This window comes from Lemur catta, chromosome 1 (assembly GCF_020740605.2).
Source record: "Lemur catta isolate mLemCat1 chromosome 1, mLemCat1.pri, whole genome shotgun sequence".
In the NCBI taxonomy this organism is placed as follows: Eukaryota; Metazoa; Chordata; class Mammalia; order Primates; family Lemuridae; genus Lemur; species Lemur catta.
The window spans coordinates 44,502,517-44,528,653 of NC_059128.1; the positions used below are offsets into that span (position 1 = coordinate 44,502,517).

At 35.5% G+C, this 26,137-nt stretch overlaps 1 protein-coding gene across 1 annotated transcript; it reads left to right on the forward strand.

Annotated features, from left to right (window-relative positions):
* The first annotated feature begins 1,283 nt into the window (after positions 1-1,283).
* SAV1 (salvador family WW domain containing protein 1) lies at positions 1,284-24,537 on the forward strand. The gene is made up of 5 exons (XM_045567507.1): positions 1,284-1,775; positions 3,925-4,368; positions 19,107-19,377; positions 22,006-22,149; positions 23,985-24,537. The coding sequence occupies exons 1-5, from the start codon at positions 1,682-1,684 to the stop codon at positions 24,184-24,186; spliced, it is 1,155 nt and encodes a 384-aa protein (XP_045423463.1). The 5' UTR covers positions 1,284-1,681; the 3' UTR covers positions 24,187-24,537.
* The last annotated feature ends 1,600 nt before the right edge of the window (positions 24,538-26,137 follow it).

Genomic DNA, 26,137 nt, shown 5'->3' on the forward strand with positions numbered 1-26,137 from the left:
CTGCATGGCCAATTTCCTCACTTTACCACTTAACTCCAATGTTACCTTCTCATGTTTTGCTTATTTTTCTTCTTTTTTGTCTCTCTTTTCCATGACAGTAGGGATTTTCTTTTTGTTTATTGCTATATCACAAGCACCTAGAACAGAGTATAACATAATATTAAGGTGCTCAATTATTATTTATTGGTTACTGACTGAACTGTGGAAGATCTGTACCAAGGGAACATAACATCATGCGGAGATGGAGACAGACACTAGATAAAATGTCTCATTTGTTTGCTCATGGCAAAACAAAATTTGACCATCTTCTTAATCTAGTGCAGTAAAAAATGCTATGCCTTTTGTTAATTGCAACATATGTTTTAGATCCCTTGTGAGATGTTTTAGATCTCAGGGAAAGCAATCTCCATTATTAAAGGCTTAATCTGGTCACTAAGAGATGAATTCTATCATATTTTCCAAATGTTTATCCTGTACATTTGGCAGCCCTGTTAAGTTATACAGAAAGAAGTAGGGTCTATTATTTTAGAAAATTCCCACTCCTGATCTTTAGGGCTCAAAGTCCTCAAAATTCTAAGATGTAGTATGTAACTCCAAGAGAAAATCTACGGCTATTAAATACACTAATGATAGTAATGATAAAATAATTATAATATGCTAACAACACATTTATCTTAAATAAGAGGTAGTATTATAGAAACTCCATTTTGGTTTTTTCCTCCATTTTTTCCTTTATCAGAAAGACGCACTCCCTGGTACGCAGGAGAGGATCAATTAATATCTGTTTAATTAGTATTGAACGGATTAATGTTTTTTTTACCAGAAAAGACATCTAGACTGTTTGGTGCAGCATTAGCCTGAGGGTCGGTCGTAGTCCTTCAACTCTACTAGCATTCTGCATTTTTTAGGGGCCTGAGTTTACCAGCCCAGAAAACTCCAAGAGGGACGTTCTCACTCAAGTCCCCAGGAAGGGAACAATGTCGGGGGACGGGGGGTGCAGCGTGCGAGGGGGGTCACCGCCTCCTGCAGGTCCGGAGGGAAAAAATCTGTGATTAGAGGGGGCTCCACGACGTGAGACGGCCTCCCGGGCTCAGTCTGGCCGGCTTCATCCTCTCCGTTCGCTGGATCAGCTTCTCGCTGAAGAAGAGTGAGGGCGGCCGCGGCTCCTCTGGGAAGGCGGCGGGGGCGGCCCGCTAGCCAAGGGCTACGGCGCCGAGACCCGCAGGCGGAGCCGCGCCCGGGAGCCGGGTGGGGGAGGGGCGGCGGCGACTCGCTGCGTCGAGTTTCCCAGAATCCCCAGCGGCCGCGGGGAAAGTTTACGGGACGTAGGCGGCGGCGGCGGCGGCGGCGGCGGCCCGGTAGCGGTTACCCGGCGGCCCGCGGCGGATCATGGCCCTGGCCCGGCGTCCCTGGCCTCTCCTCACGGCGTCCCCGGGCAGCTTCGCGGAGCGGGCAGACTTCCGGGAAGGAACTGACATGCGACTGAGCGGCGGCCGGCGCGCTTAGCGCCCTGAACATGCGGCAGTCCCTGTGGGCGACCCCGGGCTCCGGACAGGCGGCGGCGGCGGCTCCGGAGGGAAGGAGGCGGCGGCGCCGGCGGAGGTGGCGGCGGCGACAGTCGGCGCCCGGCGCGGAGCCCTAGGGAGGGTGCTTAGCGCGGCCTCGGGCCTCTTCAAGAAGGATGCTGTCCCGAAAGAAAACCAAAAACGAAGTGTCCAAGCCGGCCGAGGTGCAGGGGAAGTACGTGAAGAAGGAGACGTCGCCTCTGCTGCGGAGTGAGTGTCGGTCGGGCGCTCGTACACCTGGTCCGGGCGGCCGCGCTGCGGGGACCCTGGCGGGGCGCCTGGCGCTTCTCACCGAGGCTTCTGCTTTCTCGTTGGTTGCTGTGAAATAGGGGGTTTTAATTTTCTTGTGCTGAAGTGGCGGTCGTTGATTGAAAGCCCATAGAGGATAAGAAACTTGAATTAGTACCCCGCTCCCTGCCAAGGGCCCCCTCTAAAAATAACAAACTTCCCAGTTCTCTGGCAGAGTGGTGTTGGGTTTGAGTAGTACTGAAAAAGAGAAACTGTAGGAAACAGTGAAATTGCTGATCACCTCGTGCTATAGGGGTAAAAAGTGGTTAGACTGGAACACTTTTACTTCGTCTAGATGCGTGAGATGTGACTTGTGTTTACAAACATTGCGGGTGTCGCTCGCCTGTGCTGGAAGTTGTGTGAAATCTGGGGCAGAATTCCTTAGTCCTGCTGCTGGTTGCAGACTTGAGGAGGTGAAAAACAGACTGTCGCGATTGTAGCCGCTGCCCAAAGCCTCATCACTTTTGGATCTCAGAGCAGAGGAGCTAAAATCAGTCGTATTTGGCTATATTCGTGAGGTTGCAAAAAGGGCAAAGTACTCAAAATGATTTCTGTCATATTAGGGAAATTACCAAAAAGTTTTTTAAGTTTAATAGGGTGTATTCCCCTCTCTCCACTTTTTTTCTTCTCAGTTTAAGTATTTGACTCTGATTTTTGAGCTGAGTTTCTTGAATTTTTAATTGTGTGTTCAGGACATTTGTGAGGTAAGGAGGAGATATTTTGGTGCTTGTATGGCATGCTGGGCCCTTTGTGTAAATTTCCTTCTTGGAAGCTGGTGGTAACCTTGTGATTTAAGCATTACTTCATATTGTAATTGGGAAAGCTGTTCATAGAGGTTTCTAGTGTTTGCCGAAGATCACACAGACAGGGATGGAGAGCATATTTTTCCACTATAACCACATCGTCAGCCTTCTAGATTTATTGTAATACCTGCAGTGCTTTCAACAAAAAAATCAGATGGGTACATCAATAACTTGAAACTTTATTTTTAAACCTTTTTTTTAACAGCTTGGCTATCAGTTACACATGCTGTTATGTTTTTGGTTGTTTTTAAATGATAGCTTGCTGTTTGCCACAAAGTTGATGAAACAGTACTTAAAATCATGAAATATGTTTGTCATACCTTTAGGCAAGTAACTTTTGACGTATTTTGTTTTAGTTTCATTAAATTTTGAGCCTTATGTATTCTGATATTAATTTGTTTCTGTCCACTGTTGGCTTCTGAGGCTTATTAATAAGAATGCCCTGTAATATTGTTTACTTAATGAATTAATAAAATAGTCTCCAGATCCAGTTTTCTTCATGTTTTAAAGCTATTTGCTTTCTCACCAGGAATGTCTAAGCCTTTTTCAAGTTCTGCATTCAGAAGTACTATATAGTTGTTCCAGTATTATCTTCTGCTTTGAATTTTATTTACTTAATTTCTTATAGGAACCATAATTTCAAACTTGGTGTTTTTGAGCTGATTCAACATTTGTGTGCCTCTTTGAAATAAGAGCTCTTTATTTTTAATTTTCATACCTTAACTTTTGGCTTTCCAGCCTTTGATTACTGTGGTAGTTAATTCCAAGGTAGAAAGAGAGAGCTACTAATTTTAATATCTTTTTAAAGAATCCATCTTTTAGAGTAGCATTATGTTGCTCTGTTTTGTCTTTGAAATTGTGTTTGCTTGAAGAAGGATTTTTGGCAGTTTCTAAAATGAAGTGAACAATAAAAAAATTCTATAGTCTTAAATACTAGTACCTGAATGTCAATTTGTTAGATTGTTTTCAATTTTTATACATTAATTCATGAACATTTCATTAATATGTAATTCCTCTTACTGACATTTCATCGTATTATGTATGGTAGTGTGCAGAATACATTTGATGCTGGCTAAGCTTACACATAGCATGTGGGAAAAATTGGTCTTCCTCAATTTAAAATACCAAATTACTATCTTAAAATTTAAAATTGTTTTCTTAAGTCCATTGACATTTTGATTTTGGGGTGGTAGAGGTAAATGAACAACTTTTGAAATGTGTCTTTGTTACTTGTAGAAATAGTAATTTTACTCTTTGTTTTATTATAGATCTCATGCCTTCATTTATCCGGCACGGTCCAACAATTCCAAGACGAACTGATATCTGTCTTCCAGATTCAAGCTCTAATGCCTTTTCAGCTTTTGGAGATGGAGTAGTTTCAAGAAACCAGAGTTTCCTTCGAACTCCAATTCAAAGAACACCTCATGAAATAATGAGAAGAGAAAGCAACAGATTATCTGCACCTTCTTATCTTGCCAGGAGTCTAGCAGATGTCCCTCGAGAGTATGGCTCTTCTCAGTCATTTTTAACAGAAGTTAATTTTGCTATTGAAAATGGAGACTCTGGTTCCCGATATTATTATTCAGACAATTTTTTTGATGGTCAGAGAAGGCGGCCACTTGGAGATCGTGCACATGAAGACTACAGATATTATGAATACAACCATGATCTCTTCCAAAGAATGCCACAGAATCAGGGGAGGCTTGCTTCAGGTATCTTAGCATTATAAATACTACATTAGTTTATATTTGTTGACATTTCAATTAAAAAGATGCTCTTTTCTGGATTTTCCTAGGAAGCCAACAAATACTCCTAGAGAAGTACTTTTCCATTTTGCTAGTCTTGCTTAAGCCCGTATACAAGTTGCTGTTAACCTATACTGAATGAAAGAATTCTTGTGTCCATTTATTTTAGTAACTCATGTTATATAAATTTGCTACTTATCTCAAGGCTGTGTTAACAGTGAGAGCCTTGAAAAACTGGAGGATTTAATGTCTCCATTTGCATTGCATCTAGGTTCAGGTTTGGTAGAATGGGAAGGTAGGTCTTCAGAGAAACTGGACTTAGACCTGGAAAGAAGGATAGGAAGAATTGAACATGTTAGGTGATACCATGGGCAACTGCATCCAGGGATGGGGAACCTCCAGCCTTAAGGTTCCGACTTTTGACTGAATCCAAATTTTACAGAATAAATCCTTTTATTAAAAGTGCAGCAGAGAATGATGAAGCTTTTCTTGCCTCCTTTGGTGCTTAAAAAAGAACAATCTTGAAATCAGAAGGCCGCAGGTTCCCCACCCCAGCACAAATGGTTGATTGTGTGTGTTGAGCATGTCCTTTTGTAACAGGCTTAATATTAGCCTTAATATTAAGGACAAAAAGCTGCTTTCCATATCTTCTGATTTAGGGATACTTCTGCAAGGAGCAGAATGATTGGAGAAATGTACAGTTCTACTTTATTCCTAAAGTACAGTGAAGCAAGCTGAAAATTAAATTTTTTCTTGTCTGATTGTTTTTTTCCTACCTACTGAGTTGTGGGCTTTAAATTTTGGCAGGATAAAAATAAATATGTGAGACAGATTTACTTTTTATCCCACATAACTTCAAAAAAGCTGACTTAAAAACAGTTTGGAGCATGAATATTTTGACTATAGATAAAAATATATTCACTTAGTATTAATCATTTATGTGTCTAGCATTTTTCTTGGCTCTCTTGGTCTCTGCCTTCTGGGACCTTATTTGGGGAAACAAAATCAATATATACACAAGTCACAGAACAGTTGTTATATTTCAGTGCAATAGGATGTCAGAAGAGAGATCATCATATACTGGATTACTTAAAAGAGTGATTTGTGGGACAGGTTTAGGACTTGGACTGGGCCTTGAGCTTGGGCTTTAGATTAACAGGGGGCAGAAGAAAGATATTTTAGGTGGAAAATTGGAAATAGTCCAGAGCAGGCATGGTTTAAATTCAAGGACTATGTAGTTCTGCCTGGTTTGAAGAATTAAGATATAAAGTGGAATGGAGATTTGTGGTCCAACGACAAGCTTAGATTTGAGTCAAGCAGAAGCCATTGCACGTTTTAGAAAGACAAGCGATTTTATGAAAGCATTGTTTAAAGATTAGTATTATAGTAGTAGTCAGGCTAGATTCCTAGAGAAAAGAAGATTGCAGGTACCAGTGGTAATGGAAAGGAAAAAGACAAATCTAGGATGCTTTTGAAGGAAAAATAAGAATTAGGTTTGGGAGACAGTAAATCACTAAAGTTTTGAAAACTGGGAAATAGTGTGGAATAGTTGGTAAAAACAGCTTTATTTTATGAAAGCTGACAGTAGATTCTCACTGGGATATTGAAGAGGAGAGGTTTCCTAGGCATGTAGAAATATTGTGATAAGTATGAATAAGTGCTTTTTTTGTTTTTTGAATAGCTAGGTTAAAACATTAAGGCAGTTGCATACTTAAGTGTGTATTTTGATTATTTGTAATATGCAATTCTAAACCTCAGAAATAATTGATTCAACTAAAAAAGTAAATTTTAAAAATAAAGCACATTTATATTTTCTTTTAGAGTAATAACTGCTTATTATAGGAAATTTGCAAAATGCAGAAAAGTAAAAGTACCTATCCACCAGAGATCCTTTTAGTTTATTAGTTATTTCCTTCATCCTTTTCCATGCCAAATTTTTTTTTACGTTCTTGTGATTATACTTTGTATAGCTTCATATCCTTGCTTTTGACTTTGAATGAGTTTCTTAATGTTATGTACTTTATATAAATGATTTTAATGACTTCACAACTTTCCATTTGGTACATGTTGAGTGATTAATATTTTAAATAAGTTAATGAGAACCTGACCTATGCTTCAGACATTTGGAAGAGAGAAAAGTGGGACATGTCCACATCAATGGAACTTGGTCGTAAATAGGGTTTGAGGATCAAGGGAGAGGGAAGAGTCAGATAGGATTAGCATAGCACCTGGCTACAGGGGATGCTTACAAAAATAAATGGCTGAATGAATGAATGAATCCAGAGGTTTCAAATTTGGAGACTTAAGACAGTTTTTGGTAGCTGAGGGGGAGCAGGAGTAATAACTATATTTACTATTAATACAGAATATTTGTTAATTTTTGCATTTACCTTTTCCATCTATATTTATTAATATATTGCAGACATCACTGATAGCTCATAATACTTTTCTTCCAGGGCTTTAAGCATATAAGTATGAAAAATTAGTAATACCAAGTTAAAATCTTGTTTTAAAATTCTTTTTCATTGAAGAAAATATCATCGAAGATGTATCTGTATGAATTGAATCTCTGCTGATCCTCTCTTAGCAATCTGACATAATTTTTGTAAGTTTAAAGGCAGACTTTAAAACAACTTCCAAGCACAACTTAGAAATAAAGTACAAGTTAATTGGGTATTTTTTCAAATTAAGGAATGTCATTTAAAAAAGTAAGATTTGATTTCATGGAATAGCCAAGACCTTGTTTTAATGAGACAGTAGGCTTCTGTGTTCTCTTACCCCAGGCTCTTTAATATCAGATTGCATCAGTCTTAAAGAAGGTTGCAGCTATTTGAAGAATCTTTGGTAATAAAATATCCCCCTTCCCCCGAGAATTTTAAAAGTTGTGCATTTATAGCAGTAGTTGATAGAGTGCCTGAGAAATTTCAGTTAATAACATTATATCAGGGCAATATAGATTTAATGTTTTGCCTTCTAGAAAAGAACAGTACTTCCTTGAATCTCTTAAATTGCAGGGAAAGATTAATAACCAATTATTAACTAAACAGAAAAGCCTAATAACTATCTTTTACAGAGGGAAAAATGTGAATATGAGACAATAGCTGAAAGTTTCTTGAATTCTTCTTGAAAAGACTTGAAATTTATATTTTCAAGATTTATGTTGGATAAGGTTCAAGCAATTTAAGTGAATGGAAAGGAGAAACTAAGTTTGCAGGAGGGTACGATAGGGATGTGCTATAGACAGATTTATTTTCACAAGCATTAAATTTTGATTGCTGTTACTAATAAACATAAAAAGGTATGAAAAATTGTTTTGTAATGATTTAATGGCAGTAGTAATTCCTGACTATTAGTTATTACTTAGAGTTTCAGGAAACACCTTATCTCAAGGGTTAACTTCATCTGATTGTATTTAGCAGAAGCACAAAAACAAGTTGTATAATATCTTAAAGGGGTTTAGGGCCTAGGGAGTTCTACGTTTTGCTGTGAAATTTGACCTTTAACATTCTTGGCCAGGGGAAAGGGGAGGGGGAAAAAATTCTTGGCCCACGTACCAGTGAGGCACTTACTGTACGTGCCAAAGGAAAGAGTCCTGCTGTTAACAGGAAGTCTTTAGTTGAAATACTAAAGACAGATTGAATTCTTTTGTTTTGTACTTAAATAATTTAGTTCTATGTAGTTTTAAGTAACAGACTTTTAGAAACATTTTTAAGTGTTTTAAAGATGACTAAAGAAATCAAGTTACAAAAATCAAACAGAAGTGTCAAGCTTTACAAAAAAATACTGGATTTGTATTTACTCCAATAATGCATAAATATTTAGGTAACCAGAATCATCTTTTGAGGAGGGGTTAATAATCTTTAGACATGCAACTTTATCTGGAATTATTTTGGTGAGGAAGAAAGAAAGCAATTGGCTTGGTTTAATACTTGTATATCTTTATCAACATCTTGATTATAACATGGGCTATAATGTTTAGTATCTATTAGTGTGGACCTTGTGGAACTTCATTAGAGTTCCAGATTCAGTTTTACTCTCTGTAGCCATTACAAAATTTGGAAACCAGAATTTTGAGCTTTATAAGGGTAGATCTTGTAAATATCTGCCTGGTTGCATGAAATTAAGTTTTTTGGAGGCACATCTAGTGAAAGCTTGGTAGAGAGACAGAATAATACTTTATTTGCATCTGTTGAGAAAAAAAAATTCTTTTCAAAGTATTACTACTCAGAAAAAGAGATTCCTTTCAAAACAGTACTGCTGCTCATTGACAATGCACCTGGTTACCCTGTGCAGGGACGTTAATATTGTTTTCATGCCTGCTGACACGACATCCATTCTGTAGCTCATGGTTCAAGGAGTAATACCAACTCTCAAGTCTTATGATTTAAGAAATACATTTCATAAGGCTATAACTGCCAAAGATAGTGATTCCTCTGATGGATCTAGGCAAAGTAAATTGAAAACCTTCTGGAAAGATTTCACCATTCTAGATGGCATTCAGAACATTGGCGATTCTTGGGAGGAGGCCAAAAATATCAACATTATCAGGAGTTTGGAAGACACTGATTCCAACCCTCATGGATGACTTTGAGGGGTTCAAGACTTCACTGGGGGAGGTAACTGCAGATGTGGTGGAACTAGCATGAGAATTAGGATTAGAAGTATAGCCTGAAGATGTGACTGAATTGCTACAATCTAATGATAAAACTAGAATGGATGAGGAGTTCTTCTGGATGAACAAAGAAAGTGGTTTCTTGAGATGGAATCTATTCCTGGTGAAGATGCTGTGAACATTGTTGAAATGACAACAAAGGATTTAGAATGATAAATAAATTTAGCTGATAAAGTAGTGGCAGGGTTTGAGAGGGCTGATTGGAATTTTGAAAGAAGTTCTATGGTTGGTAAAGTGTCAAACATCACAAGCTACAGAGAAGTCTTTCATGGAAGGAAGAGTCAGTCCATGCAGCAAACTTCGTTAATTGTCTTTAAGAAATTGGCCAGGCCAGTGGCACTTGGTTATAGCCCCAGCTCTTCAGGAGGCTGAGGTAGGACAGTTTTAGCCCAGGAGTTCAAAGTCCAGCCTGGGCAACATAGCAAGACCCTGTCTCTAAAAAACATAAATAAAACAAATAATTTTTAAAAAATAAGAAGAAATTACCGCAGCCACTCTAACCACCACCCTGATCAGTCAGCAGCTATCAACATCAAAGCAGGACCCTCTTCTCCACCAGCGAAAAGATACTGACTCACTAAATGCTCAGATGACTGTTAACCTTTTTTAACATAAAAGTTTTTTTAAATTAAAGTATGTACATTTTTAAAGATAAAATGCTATTGCACACTTAATAGACTATAGTGTATAACATCACTTTTTAATATCCACTGGGAAAGCAAAAATATGCGTGACTTGCTTTATTGAAATATTTATTCTATCGCAATGGTCTGGAACCCAACCTGAAATAGCTCCAAGGTATGCCTATATTTCATTAGGTATTGCAAATTGTTATGCTTGAATTTTGACATTTCTTCTTGTGGAGACAAAAGTGACTCCATCTTGGATGCTTCTGATTAACCCCAGTCCTGGGAATACTTCCTGATTCCTACTTTATTTACTGTCCTTAGTGTAAGAACATACACTCATTGTAAATCCTGCTTTTGGATCAATGCAACCTAGATGTTGTCACACAAATTACAGGTTGTTTATGCACATGGCATTCTTGCCTGTTCTGGACGGTTGCCTTTAATTGTCTGTATGAAGCATGTATACCGTCTCCTTATGGTTTATAAGCCCTGGGTCTGGGAAGTAATGGTGCGGATATATACCTTTCTTGCTGCTGCCCAAGTCCACGCTTCTGTCAGTAAGTTCCCCAGTAAATCACCCTTTACTGACAAACTGTATTTGTCTGCCTCATTCTTTGGTTTCTGGGCTCCTTCCACATTTGGGGGTCACTTTGCTAACATGGCCCTTTCATGGAACACTTCTGTATTAATTGGAATTCTGTAATCAAGAGCTTTCCTTTATCAGTTGTTTGGTTGCTCTTCATATAGGAAAGCTGGGATAAATGCTAGATCTTTTCCTTTGTTTACTATTTTTCAGAATAATAACATGGAACCCTAGCCACCTCGAATGTGTATTTATTTTTGGTATCTTTATGAACTCGTGGATTTTTTTTTTTAACTCAAAGCTTTATTTAGATTTTACCAGTTTTTTCATTAATGTCCATTTTCTGTTCCAGGATCCATTCCAAAGTACCACATTCGATCTAATTGTCCTGTCTCCTTAGTCTTCTTTGATCTATGCCCATTTCTCAGTCTTTTCATGACCTTAATAGTTTTGAGGAGTACATGTCAGATGTTTTGTAGATCCCCCAATTTGGAGTTTGGTATTTTTCTCTTCGTTAGACTGGGCTTACTGGTTTTTGGAAAGACTATCACAGAGGTGAAGTGTCCTTACCATATCTTATATAAAGAGAGGTACATGATACCTATATGACATTACTAGTGATGTTAAACCTTCGACACTTGGTTAAGATTTATCAGATTTCTCCACTGTAAAGTTATTGTTTTCCCCTTTCCTTACTCTGTTCTTTGGAAGGGAGTCACTAACTCACTCACTCTGAAGGGAGTAGGTGGGTTCAGCTTTAACTCCTGGAGTAGGAAATTTCTACCTATGTGAAATTCTTCTATGAGGAAGTTTAGTCTCTTCTCCATTTATTTATTCTATGGTTTCTATCAGTATAGACTCATGTATGTTTATTTTATATTTTTTGGGTGATAGTCTAAGATTAAGTCATTTTATTGTTCAAATTGTTCACCTGTGACCATTGGGAACTCTTTCAGGTAGCTCCTTTGCACCTTTGACATGTCCATCCTTACTAGTGTTTATTTATTTATTTTTGAGTAGTGCCTTACTTTCTGATACTGCAAAAATGTTCCAAATCATCTTGTGTTTTCCCTGCTCCAGAAGCAGCTGGCTTTCCCCAGGGTGAGTGATCCAAGAGAGGGCCAGTGCACTTGACTGGGACAGAAGCTGCAGGATCTTATAGGTCCTAATCTCAGAAGTCACATGCCATCCTTTCTGCCATAACTATTGGTCACACAGACAGGGGTATGAATACCAAGAGAGCAGGCATCATAGGGGCCCAGGGCCACCTTATAGGCTGGCTACTATATATATATATGTGTGTGTGTGTGTGTGTGTGTATATATATATGTATATATATATTTATATATATTTATATATATACTTTTTCTCCTCCAGACTCTCTCCTTTACGTTGCATTTTTCACATAATATATCCTGAATATTACTCTAGGGCAATAAATAGAAATCATCTTCATTCATTTTTACAGCTGCATAATATAGTACTGTGCTCTATACATGTAATAGTGTAGTCAACCAATCTGTTATTAGTGGACATTTGCTTTGTTTCTATCCTTTTGCTACTACAGATGCTGTAGGGACATAGCCTTATGCATATGCCATTTTTTTGTATGTTGTATTTAAGTGAATACAGTTTCTTAACCCACCTGCCAATAACCTATATGTATACATAACCTTACATATTCTTCTTTAGACTCAGTTTGAATTGAAACATTTACCTTAATTTTAAAGTTTCTTCTGAATTAACTTTTGGTCATTGTTGTTTACAAATACATAGCAATATGATTGACAGACACACTACTATTCTAATCTAGGCAAAGGATCCTGACTTTTTAGCATATTTAGGATTGTCAGTATAATTTCAAAACATTTGAAGAATCTCTTTATTTTGCCTTTCTTTAAACTTGATGTTTTCATTTTTGCTGTGGTTTCCAGACAACCATAATTGAAAAATCTCTTCAAAGTCAGCTGGGAACTTTTAACAAATAGATATTTTGCACTGGAATGGTAGTCCTTCACACCTTAATGGTAACCCAGTCTTCCTTATTTTGAATGTTCTGATATATTCTAAATTTGGCAATTAGGGCCTTGTGGTTGACTAGCAGTGTTCTGTTGACACACTGACATTTCATGTAAATGCTGTATCAGTGGTCCTAAACCTTTTTGGCACCAGGGACCGGTTTCATGGAAGAATTTTCCCAGGCATGGGAGTGGGAGGGAGTCAGAGCTCAGGCAGTGATGCGGATGTGAATACAGATGAAGCTTCGCTTGCTTCCTCCATAGCCTGCTGCTCACCTCCTGCTGTACAGCCTGGTTCCAAAGTTTCATGGAAGAGATAATTTTTCCACAGGATGGGGTGGGTGGTGGGGAGAGCAGAGCTCAGGCAGTGACAAGGCTCAGTTCCTAATAGGCTGAGGACCGGTAACGGTCTGTGGCTTGGGAGTTGGGAACTGCAGCTTTAAGGGACAGGGATCCAAATTTATGTTGAAATTCTGTTTGAGGTACAACCACTACAAGTAACTAGGAGTAATAATGGTATGAACCAGATACTGCGGGCAATGATAAATACCTCTACATGTGCTGCCTAGTGGCTAACAAGTTTATTTTGTCTCTTGACTGTAAGAAACATCTTCATTTCAGAACTGGTAAGACATGGGAGGCAGAGAGGCAAAGTAAGTCTAAGAATCAAGGAAAATATTTAATACAGTTTTTGGTATATTATTTCTGGATGCCTAGAAAGACTTTCAGGTTATCTATTTTAACTATTTGAACTCCACATATCCGTTAGTTTTTTGCCAGTTCTATGTTTCAAGAATTAATTTTACATTGGGTCAGGTTTTTTAAAAAATGTTATCACAAACATGGTACAAACTAGTAAAAAATTCAAACTTTATAAAACCATGTAAGTAGTTTTCCATATTATTGTCCTCCAGATTATTTATGTGCATATACTAACATGAATACTTTTTTAAAGTATGGTGTATACATACTGGCTTGCAAATTGCTTTTTTAAACTTAATATAGCCTAGATTTCTTTATATGTAGCATTATCTCAGTTCTTTCTCTTTAAAAAACTATTTTTTTTTTTAAATACCCATGTGGGAATCCATTTTGTGGCCCTCTCAAACAAGTTTTAATCAGTTTTCTGATGATAGATTTTTAGGTCATTTCTAGTTTAAGTGTTAGGCAATGGGGTAGATTTTTTTGTTGTGTGTGTGTCCAAAATCAGATAGGCATATTTGTATGGGTCTATTTCTAATTTCTCTCTTCTGTTTCATTAATCTATGTGTGTTTCCTCCACAAATACCCCACTGTCTTCATTACCATAGCCTATTTATTGGACACTGTGTGCTTTGTTCTGTAGACACTATTCTCAAGAGGCTTGAGATAGGTGTCCATGAACAAAACAAAAGATTCCTATGCTGTGGATCTTCCTTATGGGATTCTTGTGGGATAAGAAAGATGACAAACTAAAATTTCATAATAAGATTAAAGGTTAAAGTGATTAAAAAACGTATAACAGAGTAAGTGGAATCTTGGGAGATATAGATTGCCATAGTTAGTAACAGTAAGCTTCATTGAGACATTTGAGAAGAGGCGTGAAGAGGGTAAGAGAGTAAGCCAAGGACATAGCTGAAGGAAGAATGCTCTAATACAGATGAACAGCCAGTGCCTGCCACGTTTGAGAACAGCAAGGAGGTGGGCATAGCTGGAACAGAGTGAACTAGGGGTAGAAAAGAGCAGCTTAGGTCAGAGAAGGAATGGAGGTCTGATGTCAATAGGACATCATATGGGAAGTTATCTCATGCAAGAGATAACTTCCATCAAGTAATGATACAGTAAAGATAACTTGTACCAAGTAACAAGGAAACACAGAGCTCAGCCTATATCACTAACCTGTAGACCTATGAACTAAGTAAATACTCCTTGTTTTAAGCCACTGGAGTTTTGGGATGATTTGTTACATATATACTACTAATATATTTGTGTGAGAATAAAATTACACAGCCAGGTTATTCTTTTTTTTTTTTAACATATAGTAAACTTGAATTTTTTTCCATGTACACAATTCTGAGTTTTAACATATGTATAGATTCATGTAATGCCAGCACAATTACTATATAGAACATTTCCATCACACCCAAAATTCCCTTTTGTTTCCCTTTGTCATCAATTTCTGCCCCCAACCCCTAGTTCCTAACAACCACTGTTTTCTGTCCTAGTAGTTTTATCTTTGCAAGAATCTCATAAACATGGAATCATACAATTTATAGCTATTTGAGACTGACTGCTTTCACTCAGCATAATACCTTTGAGATTCATCCATGTTGTGGCATGTACCAATACTTAGTTCCTTATCATTGCTGAGTAGATTCCACTGTATGGTTGTACTAGTTTGTTTATCCATTCTGTTAAAGGACATGTGTGTTTTCACTTTGGGCAATTATGAATACAGTCACTGTAAACATCCACATATAGGTTTTTGTGTGAAGATAAATTTTCATTTCTCTGGGGTAAATATATAAGAATGCAATTGCTGTATCCAGTGGAAAACATATGTTTAACTTTATAAGAAATTGCTAAGCTGTTTTCCAGAGTGGCTGTAGCATTTTGCATTCCTATCAGCAGTGTATGAAAGTTCCAGTTGCTCAACATCTGCATCAGAACTTGTATTGTCAGGTTTTGATTGGTTTTTTGGCCATTCTCATAGATGCATATTGTCATATCATTGTGTTTTTAATTTGCATTTCCTTCCCAGCAAATTATGACATTGAGCATTTTTTCATGTGCTATTTGCCATCTATGTATCTTTGGTGAAGTGCCTGTTAAAATTTCCCATCTATTTTTTTTTTATTTGGTAGGTTGATTGCTTCCTTCCTCCCTTCCTCGTTTCCTCCCTCACTTCCTCTCTCCCTCCTTCCCTTTCTTTGATGAGGTTTTGCTGTGTTGCCCAGGCTGGAGTGTGGTGGCTATTCAAAGGCACGATATAGAGCACTACAGCCCTGAACTCCTGGACTCAAGTGATCCTCCTGTCTCAGCCTCCCAAGTAGCTGGGACTACAGGTGTATGCCATCATACTTGGCTCAGGGTTAGATTCCTAATGTTGAGTTTTGAGAGTTTATATATTCTAGATGAAAGTTCTTTGTCTAATATGTCATCTGCAAATATTTTCTCCCATTTTATAACTTGTTTTCTTTCTCTTAACACTGTCTTTCACAGAGCAAACATTTTTAATTTTGATGAAGTCCAATTTATCAGTATTTTTCCTTTATGGGTTGAACTTGTAGCATCATGATTAAGAACTCTTTGTCTAGCCTAAGGTCATTTATCCTATTTATCCTATATTCTTCTTCTAAAGGGTTTATGGTTTTACATCTTAAATTTACATATATAGTCTATTTTGAATTAGTTTGTGTATAAAGTGGGAGATACAGGTTGAGATTAGGTTTTTTGCATGTAGATGTACAATTGCTCCAACACCATTGTTGAAAAAACTATTCTTTGTCCACTGAATTGCCTTTTCACCTTTGTCAAAAATCAATTGGCCGTTTATATGTGGTTGTGTTTCTGGATTCTCTGTTCCATTCCATTTATCTTGTCTGTTCTTTTGACAATACCACACTGTCTTGATTACTGTAGCTTTATAGTAACTCTTGAAATCAGGTAGTGTGAGTCATATTATTAAAAAAAAATTGTTTTGGCTATTCTAGTTCCTTTGCCTTTCAGTAATACATTTTAAAGTCTGCTTATCTAATCCACACATCCGTAGTGAACTTAATCTTTGACAAAAGTGCCAAGAACATACAGTGGGGAAAGGATAGTCTCTTCAATAAATGGTGCTGGAAAAACTGAATATCCATATGCAGAAGAATGAAACTAGACCCTTATCTCTCGCCATATACAAAAATCAAATCAAAATGGATTAAAGACTTAAATCTACGACCTGAAACTATGAAATTACTAAAAGAAAACATTGGGGAAATGCTTCAGGACATTGGTCTGGACAAGGACTTCCTGTGTAATACCTCCAAAGCACAGGCAACCGATGCAAAATGGATGAATGTGATCACGTCAAGCTAAAAAGCTTCTGGACAGCCAAGGAAACAATCATCAGCAAAGTGAAGAGCCAACCCACAGAATGGGAGAAAATATTTGCAAACTACCCATTTGACAAGGGATTATGATAATAACTAGAATATATAAGGAGCTCTACTCAATAGGGAAAAATCAAATAATCCAACTAAAAATGAGCAAAGGATCTGAATAGATATTTCTCAAAAGAAGACATACAAATGGCCAACAGATATATGAAAAAATAGTATCATTAGTCATCAGAGAAATGCAAATCAAAACTACAATGAGATATCTAACCCCAGTTAAAATGGCTTTTATCAAAAAGACAATAATGAATATAGGCAAAGATATGGAAAAAGGGTACCCTTGTACACTGTTGGTGGGAATGTAAATTAGTGAACCACTATGGAGAACAGTATGGAGGTTCCTCAACAGACTAAAACTAGAACTACCATATGACCCAGCAGTCTCAATGCTAGGTATATATCCAGAAGAAGGGAATTCAGTATATTGAAAAGATATCTGCACTCCCATGTTTATTGCAGTATTATTCACAATAGCCAAAATTTGGAATCAACCTAAGTGTCCATCAACAAATGCATAGATAAAGAAATTGTGGTACATACACACAAAAGAATATTATATAGCCATAAAACAGAATGAAACCTTGCCATTTGTAACAACATGGATAGAACTGGAGAACATTATGTTAAGTGAAATAAGCCAAGCACAGAAAGACAGTCTTGCATGTTCTCACTCATATGTGGTAGCTAAATATTAAAAACAACCTTAGGGAGACAAAGTAGAATGATGGTTACCAGCAGCTGGGAAGGCTGGTGGGGAGGGGGAATAAAGTCGGGATGGTTAATTGGTACAAAAATATAGTTAAATAGAATGAACAATATTTGATGGCACAACGAAGTGACTATAATCAATAATAAGTTAGGGTATACTTTAAAATAACTAAAACAGTAGAATTGGAAAGTTCCTAACACAAAGAAATGATAAATAGCCTGAGGTGATGGTTACCCTGATTTGATTAATTCACATTATAATCCTGTATCAAAACATCACATATACCCTATAAATACATACAAGTATTATATTGTGTATCCATAATAATTAAAAAAATTTTAAATAAAAATACCACTCATTTAAATGTAGTCAAAATAGTTGAAACTAATTAATGAAAAAATTCAATTTTCCAGATAGAAATATCATTTAATAATTATTGTATATATTTGTATAGAAATACAAACACGTATTACTGGTTATCCCATTTTCTTAATTGTATTAAATTGCTAAAGAAACAATGAGATTTTTTTTTTAAAAAGTGCTTACCTAATATCTGTCTATATCTACAAAAACTCTTGGAATTTTGATTGAAATTACCCTTATCCACAGCTTTGCTGTCCACAGTTTCGGTTTCCCCCCAGGTCAACTAGTCTGAAAATAGGCGAGTACGGTGCAATAAGATATTTTGAGAGAGAGATCACATTCACATAACTTTTATTACAGTATGTTATAATTGTTCTAGTTTATTACTAGTTATTGTTGTTAATCTCTTACTGGACCTAATTTACAAATTAAATTTTGTCATAGATATATAATATGTATAGGAAAAAACATTATATAGGGTTAGGTACTATCTGCAGTTTCAGGCATCCACTGGGAGTGGATAAGGGAGGACTACTGTACCTTAAACAAAAAGATCATTTCAGGAGAACTGATGTCTTAACTATGTTGAGTCTTTTAATCCATTAACATGATAGGACTTTTCATTTCTTTCATCAGTGTTTTTGTAGTTTCCAGTATACCAATCCTGCACATGTTCTGTTTAGTTTATATGTAAATATTTGATTTTTTGAGCTATTATAAATGGTACTATTTTATTAACTTTTGTTTCCAATTGCTGTTAGTATATAGATGTTTAAGTAATTTTTGTGTGTTGACCTTATACCACTTACATAGTAATTCTAGGATGCAGCCAGATTATTTATAAGAAATTATAAACTGGGATGGTTTTACAAGTGTTTTACAAGTTCATTTCTGTTTTTTTGGATGAAATGTTAAATCTTGAATGAGGTAAAATTTTCTTTTTCTTGCATTTTCTATAGCAGTAAACTAGCGTTGCTAGTACAGATTGATTATCCCTTATCCAAAATGCTTGGGACCAAAAAGTATTTTGGATTTCAGATTTTGGAATATTTGCATTTACATAACGATATATCTTGGGGATGGGACCCAAGTCTAAACATGAAATTCGTTTGTTTCATATACACCTTCTACACATAGCTTGAAGGTAATTTTATGTAATATTTTAAATAATTTTTAGCATAAAAATAAAATTTTGACTATGTTTTGACTACAATTCCTCCTATGAAGACCAAGTGTAGAATTTTCCATTTGTGGTGTCATGTCGGCTCTCAAAGATTTTTGGATTTTGGAGCATTTTGGATTTTCACATTAGGGATGCTCAACCTGTAGTTTAATGTTTATATGACCTGGTAAAGGAAGCAGAAACCAAAAAAAAAAAAAAAAAGAAAATCCTATCAATTTCAAAGTCTGGTTCCTCCCTTTTTTGTAATTAATAGTGATACTGGCTAGTTTTATGAAAAACTTTATAATGATGTAATTATGAGTTTTAACAAAAGTGTACAATCAGGATAGTTAATTTTGTAACTGTTTCTAAGCTGGCATATTTTTTAGAATAATTGTTCTCTTTCTTTTCTTTTTCCTCCTTACAGGTATTGGGAGAGTTGCTGCTACATCTTTAGGGAATTTAACTAACCATGGTTCTGAAGATTTACCCCTTCCTCCTGGCTGGTCTGTGGACTGGACAATGAGAGGGAGAAAATATTATATAGATCATAACACAAATACAACTCACTGGAGCCATCCTCTTGAGCGAGAAGGACTTCCTCCTGGATGGGAGAGAGTTGAGTCATCAGAATTTGGAACTTATTATGTAGATCACACAAATAAGAAGGCTCAGTACAGGCATCCCTGTGCTCCTAGGTAATTGACTTTATTCTCAACTTTTTGTTTTGAGATTGCCTAATGTTAGATTTGGGGCTCAGATTTTCATCTATGAGAGAGGCATCCTAAAGCTTGAGATTTGAAAATCTTAGATTTTTCAAAATTTATGACATTTTTCTCTGGAGTTACATTTAGTAATTAATGTCTTTAATCATTTAAAAAAATACTTCAAAAAACACTTTTCTTTTTAAACAACCTCAGAAATAGGATCAGTGTTCTTATCAGATTTGCTTTAATATGCCAGAATGTTTTTGTTGTAGATATCCAGAAATTGAAATGAATATTGTATTTAAATACAAGTCATTATATTTAAATTACAATAAATAATACAGACTACCTCCTATTAAGTCAAAATGTACTTTTGAATTATAACATTTTGCTGTTTTTATTCCATTTCAGACATTGCATATACATACATATATATATGTACATATATATATATATATATATATATTTTTTTTTTTTTTTACTGTTACCAGATAAGAAAGCAAAAATGAGGACTGGACAAAACATCCCAGAACTGTTAGTCAGCACTTCTTTGGGCTATTTTGATTGATACTGGGTTTATCACTAGATCTGATCTGTTACCAGACTCTTAGTCTTGTGAATACTGTAGTCAGTTTCACATGTGGTTACTGAGCACTCAAAATGTGTTTAATCTAAATTGAGATGTGCTGTAATTGTAAATACACACTGGATTTTGAAGTACATATAAGCTAGTATTAGCTTAATAATGAAGTTGCAAGTATTTCGAATTAACCACATTTGAGCTTCAAGAACTGAGCCATAAGATTAAAAATGGGTAAAATATCATCAGCATGTTGGTAGATGTTTCTTAGTATCATCTGGTGTAATACAGATTTTTGGTTATAGTGGACATTTGTATTTTTTTAGGAGCGTTAAAATTTTAGTATTGTCACCTAGAAAACTAAGCTTTATCATTGTTGTGTTGTTTTAATTATTTTTCATATTTGGATTTATTGATTCAACTTTGAAAATCAGTTTTTTTCCAGGGATTCCATTTAGTGGCACCCAGTCAATGTTTATTGAACTACTGAGGTTGTCCTCCTTCAGAATAATCAAACCTGTGGTTACAGTTTGATTGTCATCAGGTAGCAGAGATCTTTGTGGTCCAGATAGCCAGATTTGAGAGTTTACTTTTCTGTTCCTCATCATTAATATTATATTACTACAGAATTTTTATAGTTTATAAAGCACTTTCACAATTAATTAATTTGCTTCTCAGCAACTCTGTACAAGTTAAACGAGAGAATAAACAGTGTGAGAATAAACACTATCCTTATACTCACATAGGTAGTACTAATAGCTATTTGATTATCTATATTATAGCAGTCCTTATACAGAACTCTTGGCTTACATTAGCTCATTTAATCCTGAGAAAACTATTTGTGGTATGAATTTATTGTTCCACTTTTACAACTACGGAGGCTGAGAAGTGAAGCAGTTTTGCCTACATTTATACAATTTGTAAATGTTCAAACTGAGGTTAAAACCCAGGCATATCTAACTTCAAATCCTCATTTCTTTCCCTCCCCTCAGTTGTGCTATCAAAGAATATTTCCCTTTGAACACACTTAGGAAAGAAGAATTGAAGATAAAATTCAGTGCCATTTGCATGTTAATCTCTAAATTGATAGCCACAGTGCATCCTAACCCTTATTTTAATCCCAGTTTAATAAACAGTGACCTTTTCTGATGTGCACATGAATCTCTGTGTTTGAAGGCAGATCCCTTTCAGTCTGAAATTTTTTGCCTCCCAGAATTCAGTCTTTAACTTTCAGGTAGTTCGATGCTTTCCCTAGCACTTGGTACCCCCCTCAGTACTTTGCTATTCTCTTTCCCTGCAGCATACGCAGGCTGTTAGCACTGATTAACGTATGGTCTTTTTTCTTTTTTTTTTTTTTAAGTCTGTATGATTTAAAATAGGTTTTAATCAATTTTAACTCCCATATATTCTCTTAAGGTGGTAAAATTAGAAAAATTATTTACATTTAATGTGGATATTTAAAGCCCAGTACTCAGCCTGCTGTACTACATATCCCAACCCCCGTTTTCAGTTTACAGGAGGAAGAAAACATCCATTCGCATTTTGGGAGAAACTATCAATCTTTCCAATATGAATTTATAGCTAATTACTAGTTATCATAGAAATTTATGATTCTAGTTTTAAGCTTTTGTGTAAAGGTTACAACTTAGTTCCAGCTTTTTTATGGCCTCCTTTGAAGCTGTCCTTATTTTTAAATTGTCAATATTAATTGTAACAATAAACATCAACAAATAACATTTTATATATGCTTCTTTTAAATAAATACCAGCCAGAAGAATCCCCTAAAAATATGTAAAAGTTTAGCTTAGGTTTATATTTGTCACTAGCCGCATACCAGTTTCCAAAAGAAGGTAGATTTTATTTCCCTATAGTATGATTAAGAAAGCCAGGCCTTTGTCATAGGAAATTATCTTTTAGGTGGTAGAAAGAAGTCAGTTTGGGCAGGAGGCACATTGAAGGATGCTTAAATATTATTCTTTATAATTTCTTATTTAGATTTAGGGCCTTTATCCTAACGAATGTCACTTCTTTCTTCTTAGTGTACCTCGGTATGATCAACCACCTCCTGTCACATACCAACCACAGCAAAATGAAAGAAATCAGTCCCTTCTAGTACCTGCAAATCCATATCATACTGCAGAAATTCCTGACTGGCTTCAGGTTTATGCTCGAGCCCCTGTGAAGTAAGTGAATTTACGGTACAATTTTTTTTTTGAGGGGTGAGTGCCAGGCTAACTGGAGTCTCTGGCTGCGTGATCCAAGTAGCTCCACATTTTTCTTTTAATAATATTGGGCTTCTAAGTAACATTTCATTTGAAGAAAGGATATCACAGCTTATAAAGTTTGAAAATTATTGATTAGAAATATTACTTCTGCAAATATTTATTGAATCTTCTCTTCTTTGTGTGCATACCTCTGCTTATTAGGGATATAAGAAGCTTATGTTCTCATAGGGGAAGATTAACTTCTAAATAAGTGATATAGTATAGTGATAAAAGTAAGGACTTACATCAGTCCTAGATACATGGGTGGAACAAAGCAGGACACAAGGAAGTAGTACAGCAGAGTGACTACATGAGTTCTGTGATGAGATGATCTGAGTCCTCTGGTACTTTTTAACTGTAACCTTGGGTAGGTTGTTTAACATAGTTTTGTCTCCTTTAAATTGAGGATAGTAATAGTACCTACTCTTAATGTTATTAAAAGTTCAATAAGGAAATGTATCTAAAAATATTTGCCACAGTGCCTTGCACATTGAGAGACTTCAGTAAATGATTATGGTTAATATTGGGGGTAGATATATAGTGGTTAAGATTGCTCAGGTGGGAAACTGAGTGTGATTTCTGGCTCTATCACCTATTTACTGAATGACCTTGGGCAAGTTATTGAACTTAGATCTAAATGTTTTTCCTCTATTGAAACCTGGGGAATAATAATCTTATCTACCTTACTCTGTTTGGCGAGGCTTAAAAGAGATAATGCATTTTAAAGTACATGGTACAGTGGCCGCCTTGTGTAAGCAGTTATCTACTACTAAAGGCCTTCCAAGATATATGTAAATATTATCTTACACGAGTCCTTTGCCACATTGTGGAGTATTCTACAGTCTACTTACTTGTGCATTTTGAAAACAGTTTATTCTTTCCTTCTTGAGTTTTTCTGTTTTTTAAAAATACTATTATGTACCCAGCCTTAGGAATACTTAGCCCATGAATGATGGTTCCTCTTTGTTCCTCCTCCTTCTGTTTGGATCCTTGTTTACTGTAGTGAACAGCATTCCTCAAAGAGATCTGTCAACACTAATGACGCAAATGACTTTGCTCATTTTTATGCATTATCATTTGCAAGCACAGTGCCATCTAAAGTATTGCTAAGTTCCTGACAATTAACTTTGGATGAACTTACGAATAGCATAGAATGTATTCTTCAGAAATTATAGAACCACTGTAGTTTGAAATCTGTGTTCATAGTTGTCTAGTGTTAATATTAGAATAACTCAAATAATTAACACATTAACTGCCATGAGAGTTGTATTTAACTCACTCTAGTTTTGACCCCCAGGCTATGTGAAGCATATATAAAATCTTGTTGATGCTCTTATTGTTACAATTAATATTGACAGTTCTAAAAACATGAATTAAATGAATAGAAGTCAATAAATTTCATTTTTCTATTTATGTTTACCTTTAAATTACACTCAAATTTTTATTGTGTTTTCATAATAAAACACTGTGGCCCAAAGGAAAAGTTTCTTTTTTGTGTGTATGGCAGTTAATGTGTTATAAAAGAAATGGGTATTCTTTAACTTAAATAAGAAATGAAGTAACATCAGCAGTTTTCTCCTTGCTCCTAAAAAAATAGTGTATTTAAAGAGCGGTTAATAACTCAGTTATTTTTAATTAAAACTTATGGTTTAGTTATAATAAAGTTGATATTTTTAAAAATAGACTAGTTTATTGCTATATATACCTGTTTATGTATGTGTTGTGACCATATGTATGACTGTGTTTTCAAACAGATATGACCACATTCTGAAGTGGGAACTCTTCCAGCTGGCTGACCTGGACACCTACCAGGGAATGCTAAAGTTGCTCTTCATGAAAGAACTGGAACAGATTGTTAAAATGTATGAAGCATATAGACAGGCTCTTCTCTCAGAGTTGGAAAACCGTAAGCAGAGACAGCAGTGGTATGCCCAACAACATGGCAAGAATTTTTAAGTTAATTTTTTAAAAATTTAAGTTTTATAAAAGCTTTAAAATATTTTCACAGATAAAACACTACAAACAAATACTTTTGTTAATAAAGGCAGCTTACTTTTTGGAAATTATAAAATTCTAATTTTACATGTATTTTGTTATTGCAAATTTTCTTTTATTGAACAAAGAAAGGAGTTTATCATTTTAAGAGCCAACATGGCAAACACTTTCAAATGCTGTGTATTAGGAAACTGCTTTGAATATTCCTGATGGAGAAAATGCAGCAAGAAATGTCATTAAGATGAGATATTAAACAGGAAATGATCACTTGTTAACTTACAGCAGCAGTACCTTTCTTTTTTTTTTTTTTTTCAAAACGATAATCTATGCAGTATTTTTTAAAAAGGTGTTTACTGCTTTAGTGTGGACTATTGTCTGAAATGGGATAGTTTAAGTATTACCATAATGTGGTTCAAAATATGAAATAGGAGATGGAAACTTTATTGTGATAAATTTCTATATATGATGTATGTTGTTGTCCCGCCCAGGTAAGGAACCCTTTTAAAGCATGTTGAGAAAGTATTTTTTGGTATAGAAAGATGAAGAGCCTTTAAATCTTTCAGGAATACATAGAAGCATAAGACCTTAGCCTCTATGGCAAGGTGTGTGCAGCACTTGAAGTTGCTATAATATTACTTTTTTATTTTCAGCTGGGGCTCTTACTGCACTTAAGAGCAGTACTGATAACACGGGAGGGTTCCTGACAGCATAGCACATGGCGTACTGACAGATTGGGTTAAGCTGCCAAAAATGACAATCAGGGATTCAATAAGAAATTTTGGTCGTTAAATTGATTTTATATTACTTTATCCTCTACGCATTTGTCAAAGAACTTTAAAACCATTTATTTCCCTCCCAATTTTTTTCCTTTTTGGTTTAATAGTACTTAAGGCATTTTTCATAACTAGCACAGTACATTTGATTGTAGACAAATTTATGATACTTCTAGGCTATAAATCTCTAGAATTCTGTGAATTTCAACATTAGTTGAAGTAGTTCTTCAGTTCTATTTACATGTGTTGTAAATATGTAAATGCATTTTTAGTTTAGGTAGTCTTCTAAAATACAAAGCACTCTCAGATATCAGTGAGTTTGAATTACTGATAAGTTTGAATTATTGATGAAATGTTGAAAATGTTAAGTGTTTGATTTTATATAACAAGCTTATTAAATATATTTTTGTGGAAACTAAATGTATGGTTTTTGAGTCCATGTTTTAGACATAGTGCTATAAATATTTGATTTTTCTGTTCAGAAGGCCCAGAGGCAAAGAAAGCAATATAATGAAAAGGGTATTGAAAACTGAAGGTATGGTATCATTGGGAAGAGATAATTTGCTGAATTTATGATCAAACTTTTCTAAGATGTAAGTTTATATATCTTACATGTTTACACACACCCTTCTATCTTAATTGTTCTTTCCTGTTACTCTTTACTTTATACTGCCATTTAATTTAATTAAGATATAGCCATTTCTAAGACAGTCTTTAGAAATCACTGTTTTGGACTTCCTAGATGAGAAGTATTACTTTCCTTTTTTCATTACCACATCCTTTTTTTTTTTCTTTAAGAGGTCTGCTCAGTGAAACTCCATTAGAGATTTTAGTCACTAGAGATAAAATATAGAATGACTAGTTTAAAAGAATTGAAAGGTACCTAAAGGGATTAGCATGTTTCTTAAAATGGAAACTTAAATTGGTCATGCCATCAACATTAAAGAAAATGCATCTTGAATTAAAAAAAAGAGTCATCATTCTGTACCAACACCTCCCAGACATTTTCAAATTCAGTAAGCATTTGTTTTTAATCTTAAGAACCAGAGTAAACTTTAATAATAGTTCACATATTAAAAGAATAAACCTATGAAGAATACATTCTTTGTGTACCAAATGAAAAAATATACAATGCAGTG